Source organism: Mustela putorius, unplaced genomic scaffold (genome assembly GCF_011764305.1).
Source record: "Mustela putorius furo isolate JIRA1106 unplaced genomic scaffold, ASM1176430v1.1 tig00004007_pilon_pilon_pilon, whole genome shotgun sequence".
NCBI lineage: Eukaryota > Metazoa > Chordata > Mammalia > Carnivora > Mustelidae > Mustela > Mustela putorius.
The window spans coordinates 6,506,899-6,520,939 of record NW_025422145.1 but is presented as its reverse complement, the minus strand read 5'-3'; the positions used below and the strand labels follow the sequence as shown (position 1 = coordinate 6,520,939).

At 53.5% G+C, this 14,041-nt stretch overlaps 1 protein-coding gene across 4 annotated transcripts in view; it reads right to left on the bottom strand.

Moving 5' to 3' along the window:
• Positions 1 to 14,041, bottom strand: part of LOC101689973 — a 127,060-nt gene that overhangs the window by 30,446 nt on the left and 82,573 nt on the right. For all 4 annotated transcript variants that reach the window (XM_013055141.2, XM_045072035.1, XM_045072036.1 and 1 more), the window contains 8 exons: positions 8,996 to 9,304; positions 8,042 to 8,271; positions 7,787 to 7,948; positions 6,772 to 6,849; positions 5,126 to 5,485; positions 3,732 to 4,085; positions 2,182 to 2,535; positions 203 to 334 (listed from right to left, as the gene is read on the bottom strand). In XM_013055141.2, the coding sequence (XP_012910595.2) occupies positions 203 to 334; positions 2,182 to 2,535; positions 3,732 to 4,085; positions 5,126 to 5,485; positions 6,772 to 6,849; positions 7,787 to 7,948; positions 8,042 to 8,271; positions 8,996 to 9,304 (1,979 nt within the window). The remainder of the gene's footprint in view (positions 1 to 202; positions 335 to 2,181; positions 2,536 to 3,731; positions 4,086 to 5,125; positions 5,486 to 6,771; positions 6,850 to 7,786; positions 7,949 to 8,041; positions 8,272 to 8,995; positions 9,305 to 14,041) is intronic.

Genomic DNA, 14,041 nt, shown 5'->3' with positions numbered 1-14,041 from the left:
ATAAGACTTTTTTTTTTTTTTTTTTTTTTTTTTTTTTTTTTTAATTTTAAAGCAAACGAGCAAGAGAAAAGTGGAAGCCTCATGCCTCCACGTACGGGTCCCGAGGCTCCCATCTCGGCGCTAGGAGAGCACCGGTACTTCTCCTCGGGCCTCAGCACCCCTTCCCTGGTGTCCCCAGGCATCCCGACCCCCGTGATCTGACCTCAGTAGCCTTGAGGGTGAGCAGTCCTCGCAGCGAGCTGTGGTTCACGGCGACTAGCACCCGGGCGTCCACAGCCATGGAGTTCACGGCGACGGCCCCGGAGCTGTTGACTCGGCCCGGGACCCCCAGGGCCTGGAGAGGTTTTGAGACACAAAAGCAGGGCTCTCGATCAGGGGTCCTAAGACCTCCCTCTCGAACTGTTCACCCAGTGGGATGTGAACGTCTTTCTAGGACAGGGTTTGTGGCTTTGATCACGGTCTCAAAGTGCCCGAGGGCCCCCCGGCTGTGGCTCTCTCCACTGTTTAATGAGTTTCCCCCTCCTGCCTCCCTGCCCTTCCCAAATCCCCAGGGATCTGATTTTGGCCGGAGGAGAACCCGGTCTTGTGGACCAACCTGCCCAACAATCTTACAACCAGAGGAGCTGGAGAGCCCTCCTCCTCTTGCCTCTCCCCTCCGGGGGCAGACCCAGCTCTCCCAGAGAGCTGCCAGCACACGCAAGAGCCCTCCAAGGCTTCCTTGCCTTAGCACGGGGCAGAGAAAGACACGTCCATTCTCCAGACCCCACTGGGCCGTGCTGGGCAGCGGGTGTCTGCCGTTTTAACTAATCCTGATAGCAGAGGGGTCTTCACACCTCATTTTGTGATAAAACGGAGACCCAGAAAGAAACGATGACTTGCTCAAAGCCACCCAGAGACAAGGGGGCAGAGCCACGTCTCAGTCTAATGCTTCCTGGCCTCCCAGATGGCCTTGCCAGCAAGGGCTTTGCTGAGACCCACACCTGCCTGACACAGCCTCCAACCCCTTACCCCCTCCCCCTCCCTGGAAGGCCTTCCTCCCAGGGGCTTCTCACCCCCCCTTGCTTGTCCTTGGTAGCTGGTACCCAGAGCCGCTCCCTGATGCCCTGCCCGGGTCCACACCCACCCCATTAACATCTCAGCCAGTCCCCCTGGCTTTCAGAGACCACAGCCAAGCTCCTGACCCCAAGAGCGGCCCCCCATAGCTTCACCTGGGCATCCAACAGCCCTGGCAAGTTTAACACGTCCAAGATGGAGCTGGGTCGGGGACGCCTCCCCAGCCCATCTCTTCCCACTGTGCTGCCCGTCACAGGCACCGGCAACCCCAGCCCTCGCAACACACGGGACACAAGCGGAGGAGACGCCCTGCTCCCCTGCCCCCTCTCTCGCACCCCCGCTCCCAAACCTCCAGCCAGTCCTCTGTCTCAGCCTCTACAAAGGATCCTGAATCTGAGCGCTCTCCCACCTCCTGTGCTTTTCATACAGCAGGAGTCAGCAAAGGAAGGTGGATGGGCCACGCCCAGCCCATTACCTGCTGTTATAAATAAAGTTTTCTTGGCACATGGTCACGCCCATTTGTGTGTTTATTGTTTATGCGTGTTTTGTGCTGTAACCACAGGGCTGAGTAGTTACCACAGAGGCTACACAACCTGCAAAGCTGAAGATATTACTCTCTGGCCTTTTAGAGAAAGGCTTTGGTGACCCTGGCTCTAGCAAACGCTTTGCCTCTCTGACTCTGCCTCAGGACCTTTGCACTGGCCCTGCCTAGAAGGCTCTCTCCCCAGATAGCCACGTGGCTCCTCCTTCTTCTCCTTCAAGTCTCTGCTCAAATGTCGTCTTGTCTTTGGGGCCAATCTTGACTAACTTTTAAAAATTGCAGTGTGTGTCCTGTTATTCACACCCCCGTTCCCACTTCCTGCCTCCCATAGTCCTTACCACTAACTGATACAGTCTGCACTTCGCTGATGGATGCCTGGGGTTGCCTGTCTCCCCTAGGCAGGCATTTACCTCTGCTTGGTTCATGGCTGGATTTCCAGGGCACAGAGTGGGCTCAATAAGTATTTGACGAGTCCCTTCCCCTGGGGTTTAATCTCTCTTGTTTCTCCAGTGGTTGAAAAGAAGGCCCCGCCCTGCCCCCTGGAGACTGTGGGGCCTACCCCCCCTCCATACCGAAGCACCCCTTACCTGCAGGGCCTCGCAGGAGCTCTCAGCCAGCACCCACCAGTGCAGCCCGTGGTCTAGGCGCAGCTCGCCACCGCCCTGCAGCTCACAGGCCTCCGCCTGCAGCTCCAGACCCAGCCGGTGCCCGGCCGCCCACCCAAGCTGGACGCTCAGCAAGGCCTCTGGGGGGATGGCCCGCAGCGTGGGCAGCGTGTGACTCAGCCTCACTCGGAGTGTGGCCTCCGATGGGTGCACGGCCGCCACCAAGGTCAGGGACGCGGTCTGGCCGGGCGATGCGAGGGCCCCGGACACCGCTGCTTCTCCACCTGTGGCTCGCAGGGAGCCATTGAGCTGCGTCCCTGCTGGGAGACCCAGGCCCTGGCAGACCAGAAGGGGGTCAGAGAGAGGTCCCAGGTCAGGAGAGCGAATCTGATTCTCCATCTGCCACCATCTCACCCCTCCAGCCCCCCCAGCCCCCCAATCTGTGCTTCCCTCGCCCCACGGAAGAGCAGCAGTTCCAACACACAACAAGTAACCAGTGTAGAAAGTCAGTACCCACACAGCCTCATGCTAAGTGCTCTGCAGGAATCACCTTTCTTCAGCCTGTCCCCAGCCTGGAGCTGGGCAGTCGCTGTCCCCATGTGACAGATGGGAAGACTGAGGCTCAAAGAGGCAAAACGAATGAATGCCCAGGATACCAGGGGTTACCAGCAGAGCTCAGGTCTGTACCCAATCGGTCTTCTACAGTCTGTGCCTTTAATCTAGGTCATCCGGTAGGATCGTCACTAACCATGTGGAGCTGTTTCCATTGAAATTAAAATGAAGCAAAAGGAGGAATTCAGCTTCTCGGTTGCACTGGTGAGCTCTGTGCTTGGTAGCTACATGAGGCTAGTGGCTACTGGCCCGGGCAGCAAAGGAACTTATCCATCCTCCTAGAGTGCGAGTGGGTGGGTCTCCCATGATGCTTTACGCTCTCGTGGGTGGCTCAGGGGTGTGCTGATTTAATAGTGACAGGGCATCTGTGAGTGCCCGGGGATGCGAGGGGACCAGACCCTGTCCCTACCCCCAGGAGGCTCCACTGGGAGGGGAGAGACAAGGTGACAGGCAGGATGAGTCTGTACTGTCCAACTCAATGTCCCCCTTTCCTGAGACTCAGGTTCTCCTCCTCCAAATATCACAGAATTCTCAGACCACCTCGTGGCCCAGATAAAGCCCAGGTGTGGTTTCATAACCGAGACATGCCTGTCCCCACGGTCAGCAGAGAAGAGAGCCCCTCATTGCCTTCTTGCGCTCAGACGGTCACTGAAATGGCAAATGCATAAATTGCAACTGTGTGGTCCTTCCATGGCACGGCTCTGAGTGACCCTTATCTCTCTCGGCCTCAATCTTCCCGTCTGCCAAATGGGAATTTAAGACTAGAGAGGAACCGAGTGTTGGAGAGAGAATTTGGGGAAGAGTGGCAGGGGTCTTGAGAAGCGCGGAGGAGAGAGCCGGCCAGGCTCAGGCTGCACGCTGGCAGGGGCTCTGGAGGCCTCCCCCGACCCCCAGCTGCCTCGTTGGCCCACCATACACACCTCCAGCAGCGGGCAGCCGGGCTCGGCGGCCAGCGTCCACGCGCTCTGGTTCCCATGCTGCTCCAGCATGCCCCGCAGCCGGCACGGCCCCAGCTGGAGGGCCAGGGAGCTGCGGGCGGCAGGGCGGGGCCGGACAGCCAGGCTGATGGCGCTGCTGGGGGGCAGGCCCAGGCGGCCCAGCAGGGGCAGGGAGTGGGCCAGGTGCCCGACAACAGAGGTTTGGGGCCCACAGGTGCGGGCCAGCTGCAGGAGGGCGTCTCCTCGGTCACTGTGGAGGCCTGTGGCCAGATTGACCTCACAGGGGCCCCAGCTCAGGCTGCCCTCAGCGTGCAGGGCCTGCGGGATGCCCGTTGCCTGGAATATGGAGAAGTGGCTGGAGTTAAGGGCAGCTTTGGAAGCCAGTGTCGGGAAGCTGGGCATGAGCCCGGCTGGGAAGATGGCGGTGTCGCCCTACGGGCTCAACTCTACCAGCACCTCCCTCTGCAAAGTAGCTGATACCCTGGGTACCCCACGGGCAGAGGTAGGCTCCGGTTCTGGGTCCCCCACTGACTCGATCTTGCTGAACCTGAACCTCAGTTTACCCATCTGGGAAATGGGGTTTGATCACAGCACCCTGAGTCCCTGGGAAATGTCAATGAGTTAATGCTTGTGACTTGCTGGCCAGAGGCAGGTATCCAGAAAACACCGGCTGCTGAAAATTCAGCACTGACATCAATGATGGTTGGCTGGAGGGCAGAGAGCCCAAGTAACTTGTCCCACTAAGGGCTGACGACATGCCCCTTACGGAGGCACGGACCCAAGATGGGAACGAGAGGGGAGTGATGGGGTTAATTCCACTCCGGTCCCCCAGCTTCTCTGGGCCCCAGACCCCGGGACCAGGGACACAAGCAGCCCCTTCCTAGCGGGGGGTGAGGATTTGAGGAGCACATCTGAGAAGGCTCAGAGAGTACTCAGCACACAGTGCTCACAAAAATCAGCACGTACTTCTCAATATTCTCATGAGTGCTCCCAGACCCTGTATCCTATGGGCAGGATGAGCGAGATCAAGAGAAAAGAATAAACTTGATAAAAAAAAATTTAAAAAAATAAAAAATAAATAAAAACAATAAAAAAAATAATAAAATAAAATAAAATAAAGAATAAACTTGAGCCCCAGAGCGGAAGCCAACCAGGGAGGCCCCTTTGTGAGGGAGAATATTCACGTCGGGGTTCCTTTTTGGCTCAAAGTTTTGTGCTCAATGCTTCCCCCCAAATCAGGGGATAACAGCAAGACAACAGGAGTTTTTCATGCTGAGAGCAGAGCTGGGTATACAGTAGGAAGTTAATAATATAGAGGGGGGCAGGGGTCTGGCCAGGCTCTGCACTGTGGGGTGCGGGGTGGGGAGGGGGCTTACCTCCAGCAGAGGACAGCGGTTCACCAGGGACAGGGTCCAGTTGGTGTGAGTGATGTTGGCCTCAGGACCGACATCCCCACGCACGGTCAGGGCACACTGGCCAAGGGCCACCTCCAGCCCGGCCCTGGGAGGATCGTGTCCCCCTAGAGACACCTGGATGTGGTTGTTGGGGGCAACCCCCAGAGCCTGAAGGGGAGGCCATGTGTGCTGGAGGCTGGCGTCCAGGTGGGTACGGCGGTGGCCACAGGCTGTGTGGACGTGGGTCCGGGCGAATGTGTCCCCTGAAATCACCTGGGCCTCCAGCCTAGCCGTGCAGGCGCCGATCAGGAGGGAGCCATTCAAGGACAAGACGGCCAGATTCTGCCCCCAAGAAAGGCAAGGTGAGGCTGAGCAGGTGTCCCCAGAACACCCCACCAAGCGGTGATGCGCCTCTGTCTGGCCCAGGTAGTCAAGGGAACCCCCGACCCCTGGGCCACCCACATACCCAGGGAACCAGCTCTAGTTCTAACAAGTGCTTCTCCCTGAAGAGCTGGAAACGGCCACTCTGGGAGTCATGAAGAAGTTCGGCCCCTCAGAGCATTTTGGGTCCCCGATGTCCCCTCCCTGTAGGCCTGTCTCTGGGTCGCCCCACCCTGAGCGTCCTGGTCCCATTTCTGTGACAGAGTCTCAAGTCACTCAGCCTTGTTCATGTGGCTTGTCGGAGACATGTCCTTTCTTAATGCCCCCCAGAGGAAGTCCCCGCTTCTCGGGCTGGAGGGGGGGGGGTCATGTATTCTCAGGACCTGGGGGCCCAGCCTGCACCCCCATCACAGAACCCGGAGCAGCTCACAGCCCCTTCCCCTGGGGCGGGGACAGCAGCACCAACGTGGGAGCGAACACACACTATCGGTGCCACCGCAGCTAAACGGAGGCCACATGGTTGGGGGGCACACGGTTGGGGGGCCCAGACCACAGGCTCTCCTGCCTCTCCCTCCTACTCTAGAACTGGCGAATGCCTTGATTTCTAGCCCTTTCCTGGAATTCCAGAGCACAGCTATCTGAAGGAAGGGCTATCCACTCACCGCTCCTGTTCCAACCCCCTTCCCCAGTCACTCTTTCTAGCAACCAAGCCCCCGCCCACAAACCCCTGACTGGGTGCCAGGCGCACAGCTCCCCCATTCCACGTGCCCTGGCTCTTCAGTTTCATGGACGAAAGGCAGCCCCTCTGTCCAGCCTGTTAAAAACCCTTTCCGTCCTGACCCCCTATTCTCTTAGTTAACTCTCCCACCATTGAGGCCCCCGTGTGACCCTGGGAAAGCGACCCAGCTCCTGCAGGGGGGGATGCCAGCACACAGCCAGGCCAGGACGGCGAGCCGCAGGGGCAGAATACCTCTGTCCTCCACCCCCCGAGTCCTCTGGGCTACGTCCCCCTCCACTGCCATCAAGCCACAGAGCTCCGCCAGGCCAGGCCTGCAACCAGCTGCTCACTCAGGTGCCTACAGAGCAGCACTGACAAGGTCTGCAGGAAGCCCTGTGGTTGCCCCAGTGTCTAGTTCACCCCAGGTCCAGGAGCCACGGGACCTGCCAGAGCTCAGGGAGCTCAGCCCGCCACGATCTGCCTGTGACAGAGAGGACCCACTGCCCACCTATGAGAGGGACCCACGTACCTCGAGAGGCTGCCCCATGAAGTCCCCCTTGCAGAGACCTGAGAGCTGGGTGGGTGAGGCGTCTCCGCTGCAGTTGACCTGCGGAGAGCAGAGGGGTTAGGAGGCCACGCTGACTGCCACCACCGGGAATATGGGGACAGGAGGCCTCCGCCCCCAACCTAGAGCCCAGACGGAGCACAGACCTCCAGCTCCACCCCATCTCCCTTTGTGGAAGCCTCCCTGGGAACAGCCCCCAAGGAGAAGTCCAGAAACCCCAGTGCTACCCCACAGCATCGTCATTAAACTGAAGGAACCGGAGCTCATGTGCTCAGGGGCCTGTGTGTGCCAGGCTCTAACTGGTTCTGGGAACCATCAGCAGTCGCGTTTTTCGGATTAGGACACTGAGGCCCAGAGAGAGCAAGCAGCTTGCCAAAGTCACGCAGAAGGTAAGCCAGGAGGTAGCGGGGCTGCAGGGAGCCCCACTGCACCCCTCGCGCCCGAATCCGCTCGCCCCGCCTCCCACACACCGCGGCGGGTCCGGCCACCCCCGCGCCAGCACGCAGGAGGCTTCCTGCTTTTCGTTCTGGACAGTAATGCCGAAGTCAGCTGGGCGTGCGGCTCCCTCGGCAGTGATGGACTTTCCTCCAACAGAAGTACCCAGAGGACTAGCCGCCGGCCAGGGTGCGGGCAGTTTTAACTTTGCTAGATGGGGCTGGGGGTTAGGGCGGGCAGGACAGGTGGGCAAGAGGACGAGTGGACAGAAGAAAGAAAGAGATACAGGCACGGTGGGGAGGATGGAAGGGAGAATGGGAAGTTGGGAGGGAAGACGGTGGTGGGGGGTCAGGGGAGGGGCCAGGCCGGGTGGGAGGGGCCAGGCCGGGTGGGAGGGGCCAGGCCGGGTGGGAGCGGCTGGACAGGGATGGGCAGGACCCCGGGAGGGTCTCGGGTGGTGGCAGGAGCTGGTGGGTAAGGTGACCTCCGAAGTTGTAGAGACAGGAGACAGTTCTGGTGTGCCCACTCGGGGCGGGTCACTCACCCAAAGCCGCGCGGGCACGGTGCCCAGCAGCACAGAGAGGCCCTGGTGCAGCCCCAGGGCTAGCCTGTGGTGGCCACGCTGTCGCCTGGTCTCCAGGACCACATGGAGCTGCTCACCGTCCACGCTCGCCATCAGCCCAGCCACCACGCGGGGTCCCATGCTCTGGGCAGAAGCAAAGCTGTGGGTGTCCCTGGGACCCGCTACCTCCCCAACCCCGGCCGGCACCCAGCCCCCAGCCCCCAGACCCCAACCCACCTGGAAGTGGCCTTGGCCGTCCATGGAGAAGGGGAGGCCCCAGCGCCTGAGGCCAGGCACCGAGTGGGCCAAGCTGGTGTGGAGCCGGCTGCCTGGGGCTCCAGGGGTTGGGCCATCCAGGCCGAGGGCAGCATCCAGCTGACCCCATGCACTCCGCAGTGCCAGGCTTGCTGACAGGTTGGAAGCCCCATGGGTGTGTGACAGGAGCATCTCTGCCTCCGAGGGGAGTCCTGGAGGGGCGAAAGGAACCACAGAGATGGCTGAGCCCAGTCTACACTATGCAGGACAGGGTCTTGAGGCAAACTCTGGCCTCCCAGGTCCCACTTCCCCTAATATACCTGAAGGAAGCATATAAAGCATCAGCATTAAACCATGTCTGATCCTCAGAAGAGATGCCACACTCAGCAAGTGAGAGGTCGGGTGTCCCCTTCCCATTTCTAACCCTCCAGGGACACAAACTAGCTTTCAGGGAGTAGGAAGTGAATGGGGGGCTCTGACCCACTCTCCCCTAGCTGCTGCACCCTTGGGCCACCCCCCAGGCCTTCCTTAAGTCCCCAAAGAACTAGAGCTGGGGGTGTCCTATTTCCTAACTGTGGTGCAGGAGCATATCCTAGAGCCCAGAGAGACCAGCTTCTAAGACTGAGAAGCCGGGGGTGGGGGTATGGTGGGGGGTCGTGGGGGAGGGGCTGGCAGCAGGGGCTCTCTGCCACCAGGCTGGGAAGTGTGTCAATACTCAGCAAATGCTGCTGTCCCTGCCTTGTGTGTTCTGAATGAGTCACAAACACCCCAAGGAAGATGAGGAAGACGGAAGCCCTGGGAGATGCTGGCTGGGGAAGGCAACACAGCTGGAAGGTGGTTTGGGGTCTGGGGGTTCCTTTCTCTCCCCTCCCCCTTGGCTTCAGGCACTGGGAGCCCCTGGGGAGGAAGACATGTGGCCCCATCCACCCCTCCTACCTGCCTCACTCAAGGTGCTGATGTTGTGACTCAGGCTCCCCGAGAGCTGGCCGTGCCCGGGGCCCCAGGCGCAGACCCCACCCAGAGCCAGGCTGGCCTCATCGGCTCGGAAGCGGGCCTGGCCCCCAAGGCTCCCCGTCTGGGCCTGCAGACGCCCTCTCAGCCAGAGCTCTCTTGGCAAGACCTGGCTGCTGTTCTGGGTGAGGATGCCCGTCACGGTGTGTATGCTGGTGCTGTTCCCTGCCGTCTCATGCTTGTCCCGCAGGAGGAAGCCCAGCACGGCTGAGTCAGCAGTGACCCTGACGGTACCTGCAGAGGAGGGCAGAGAATTTGTACAGAGCAAAGAGTCAGCCCAGGAGACTGTGCTGCTCTGGGCAGGAGGATCCTGGGGTAAGAAGCTCCTAGATCTGTGATGTCCTTCTGACTCTTGTCCTGGGAGAGGAGCCCATCTGGGAAATGGACCAAATTACACCAGCTCCCTCCCAGGATGCTCTGAGGACCGAGCAAGCTAATTTACAAAGAAAAAGACTTTGCGGGGGGCCGGTGGAAAAAGCAGCATTCCTGCCAGGGGATGCCAGTTAATACCAGTGCTCCATTCCCACTCAAGAGACTCATGGGCCATATTGATAGAAGGGCCCATTATACAGACAACAAAACTGAGACCCAGGAAGACTTGAGGGATTCAACCCGGAACTCCAGGGACAGAAAAGGTCTCATCCTTTCCTGGAGGTCTCATCCACCCAGAGAAGAAGATTCCACACTTTTGGGCAAGTCCACGTCCATATATAACTCATGCAATAGGGAAATTCTTGCTGTTATCGGAACCATTTGCCTCTCCTGCCCCCCCAGGTTCTCTCGAAGCCTCGGTGTGGTCCAAGTGCCCTTTTACCTCCCCCTCCTATCACTCAAGGTTGGACTCATGGCCCTTCTGTACCCCGGGCTGCTTTAACCACCCCCTTGTTTTGTGCTTTCAGACACAGAAAGCACACAAGTCTCAATCACAGAGTACACACCACTTTCTGCAAAGATAGAGTCTCTTGCAGAATCCTGTGACCATCTTTTTCCAAATTCCTTACGTCGTAGGGCCCTACGTCACCATATCCTAGAAGGTATTAATAACCAGTTAATCATGGGTAACCAGACTAAGATTTCACTAGACTGTTAAGAAGTGAAAGCGAAATGTGGTTGATGGGACAGCATGGAGTCCAGGAACAGACGCGCACACACGGTTGACTGGTATCTGACGAAGGCACAAAGATAATTCCGCAGAGAGAGCAAGGTCTTTGTAACGAATGTGCTGAAAGACTGAAAATCTGCAAGCAAAAAAACGACCTTGACCTTGACCTGATCAAACACCCAAATTAATTCAGAATCAACCATGAGCCCAAATTTAAAAACCCCAAACCATAAAACTTCTAAGATGGGCCTCAGGTTTAGTAAATAGAGATGCCTTATATGACAGCCCAAGCATTATTCATTTAAAAAAAAAAATCAGTTGGACTTGATCAAAATTTAAAGCTTCTGCTGTTCAAAAGACCCCCGTGAAAGACTATAAAGCCACAGCTTGGGAGAAGATATATTTTTTTTTTTAAAGATTTATTTATTTATTTATTTGACAGAGAGAGAGATCACAAGTTAGGCAGAGAGGCAGGCAGAGAGAGAGGAGGAAGCAGGCTCCCTGCTGAGCAGAGAGCCCGATGTGGGACTCGATCCCAGGACTCTGAGATCATGACCTGAGCCGAAGGCAGCAGCTTAACCCACTGATATTTTGAAAACACACATCTTACGCAGGACTTGTGTAAGTAATTCCCAAATTCCGTTTGGGAATTCAAGAAAACGACTCAATTTTTTAAATGGGCACCTGACTCGTGAAAACTTCAAAGTAGCCCATGAGCCTCTGAAAAGATGCTTAACATAATTAGTCCCGAGGAAAACACAAATTTAAACCAAAAGGAGATTCAATGATAAATCACAAGTGAAAACCCCAACACTAAAAGTTGACAACACCAACGGCCAGCAAAGGTGTAACAAGGATTCTCACTACGCTGGTGAGAAGGTGACATGGGACAGCCACTCTGGAAACATTCTGGTAGTTTCCTATAGATTTCAACACATATTCGCTGTACAATCCTACAATCCTGCTTCTAGGTATTTACTCAAGAGCAAAGAAACCATACGATCCCACAAAACCCTGTAGGCCAATCATTACGACAACTTCATTCGTAACTGGAAAACACTGGAAACAAGCCAAACATCCTTCCACTGTGATAACTAAAGCACGGAGTACTACTCAGCAATGAAAAGGATACACTATAGATATGGGCCGCAGCTTACATGCATTGCAGCCACATTATTGGGCAAAAGATACCATACTCCGAAGTTTACATACTCTATGTTCCCACAGATGTCACATTACAGAAAGACCAAAAGTGTGGGGATGGACAGCATCTCAGTGGTTGCCAGGGATGGGGGTGGGAGAAAGACGGACTACAATGGGTGACAGGAAGGTATTCTGGGGGGAGATGGGACCATTCCGTATCAAGACCGTGTTGGTAGCTACACAGCTCTAAGAGGTTATCAAAATGTAAAGGGCTTTTTCCTGTATGGAAATTACACTCCAAGAAACTATACCTTGGTAACTGACTTCAAAAATGAAATGTGGGCGCCTGGGTGGCTCAGTGGGTTAGGCCGCTGCCTTCGGCTCGCGTCACGATCTCAGGGTCCTGGGATCAAGTCCCGCATCGGGCTCTCTGCACAGCAAGGAGTCTGCTTCCTCCTCTCTCTCTCTGCCTGCCTCTCTGCCTACTTGTAATCTCTCTCTGTCAAATAAATAAATAAATCTTAAAAAAAAAAATGAAATGTAAGGTGTTCAGTGTCGAAGGATGAAAGAGAGACCATCCGTGTAACCCAAAGTAAACTGGACAAGAAGAATTCTCTGTGACCTTTTTTCACTCGATTGCATTTAAATTTTTTCAAGCCTTCGTTATTTTATGATGAAATTTGGTTTTGGCACGTTTTCGCCAAACTGGGATTTGGAGGGTTTGTGTTAATGTTGCTACCAGGCCAGAGAAGGGCATTCACCTCTTGGGCAAAAGCAGAGTCTTCAGGTCCTGAAACACTGGGCCCTGGACAGATGTCTAGCTAGGTTGCTAGGGTCAAGGATGCTTGAGCAAAGGGTCCCTTTTTGTGGAATCCTGGCTTCGGGAACACTGTTAATGTTTCACATAATCAGAAAACAAATGCAGGAAATCAGTAAGGATAAGGGAAAACCTAAAAAATGGAATACAAACAGAAACCAGTGAACCTGACTGCCTTTCAAATGATTAACAGAATCACATGGTGTGTGTAGGGGATTAACCCTAACGAACTTGTGAACACAGTGTTTGGATTTATGCCTTCAACGACTGCCCGGAGGGATCTCAACCACATTATGTTCAGGCCAAAGACGGAAAGAACTCTAATCAAATGTTGAATTCTAGTTAATAAAGCTGACTTTCACAGAGGTATAGGTTAGGAACTCTGAAACTTACTTCCTATGTATCCTTAGGCTGAACCAGTAAGTAAATACATTGTGGATGATTGGAGTCAGGTTTCTTTTTGTTGGAGAAGGAAATGAAAATACAAAAATGGAAAACAATGAGAATGACTTTTTTGAGGATAGACTGAAATTGAGGACATCAGTGTGAACTAATGGTTTTAAACTTAACTATCTGTAGACAGATACAGAAATGTGTATGTGTGAGAGAGAGAATGTGTGTATATATTTCTATTTTCTAGATCAATCCATTGAGAAGGCCCAGGACTAACAGTCCAGTAACAATAAACATAGCTAGCACCCAGATCTTACTTTCTACCTACTATTTTGCATTTGAAAAAAAATATATATGGGAAAACAGAAAAAAAGAGTAAAATAGATATGAATCCAATTAATCTATAATTACATTAAACATCAATCAACTAACTAGTATAATTAAAAGGCAGAGATTGTCACACTAGACATAAAAGCAAAATCCAACTATATATGGTCTACAAGAAATTTACCTTAACTATAAGGAAACAGCTAGAAAAAACATATGTTTAAAGAAAAAACATATACAATGTAAGTGCCAATAAAAAAGCAAGAGCAGGTACATTAGGCATATTTCACAATAAATGGGTTGATTCATCAAAAAAGTATAACAATCATAAATGGTCATATACCTATTTCCAACATGTCAATACACTTGGAGCAGAAATGGACAGAATCAAAGGAAGAAACGGTGGAATCCATAATCACAGTTGGAGAGGTTAACACTCTTCTCTCATTAATGGACAAAATAACAAGACAAAAAGAAAATCAGTAAGGATATATATCAGAACAGCACAACCAAGCACGTTGACCTAACTGAAATTTACAGAACATTACACCCAACAACAGCAGAACACAAATTCTTTGTCAGTGCAGAAAATATGTTCACAAGATAGATTATATACTAGCTTGTAAAACAAATCACAACAAATTTTAAAAACCTGACCCTCTGGCCACAATGGAAATAAATATCAAGAAGCTACCCAGAAAATTTTCAAATATTTGGAAATTAAGCAACATGATTCCAAATAACTGGTGGGTCAAAGAAAAAAATCACAAAAGATATCCAAAAATATTTCAAAATAAATAATAATGGAAATAAGACAACATCAAAATTCATGAGAAGCAGCTCACAGAATAGTGGGAGCCAAACATACAGTTTTACATGCTTATATTGGGAAAGAAAAAAGATCTAAAAATCAACCACTTGAAGGTCTACCTTAATAAACTAGAGTAAATCCAAATTAAGCTTAAGGAAGGAAATAAGAGATAAGGGCTAGAATCAAAGATACTGGAAAGAGACAACTAGAGAGAAACAAAACTAATTGTTGATTGACAAGATTAATGAAACTAATGAGATCCTAATTAGCCCAAAGGAACAGAGAGAAGCACAAAGTAACAACTATCAAGGAGAGCATGGACAGCACTATAGATCCCACATACGTTGAAAGGATAATAATAGATACAATGAACAACTT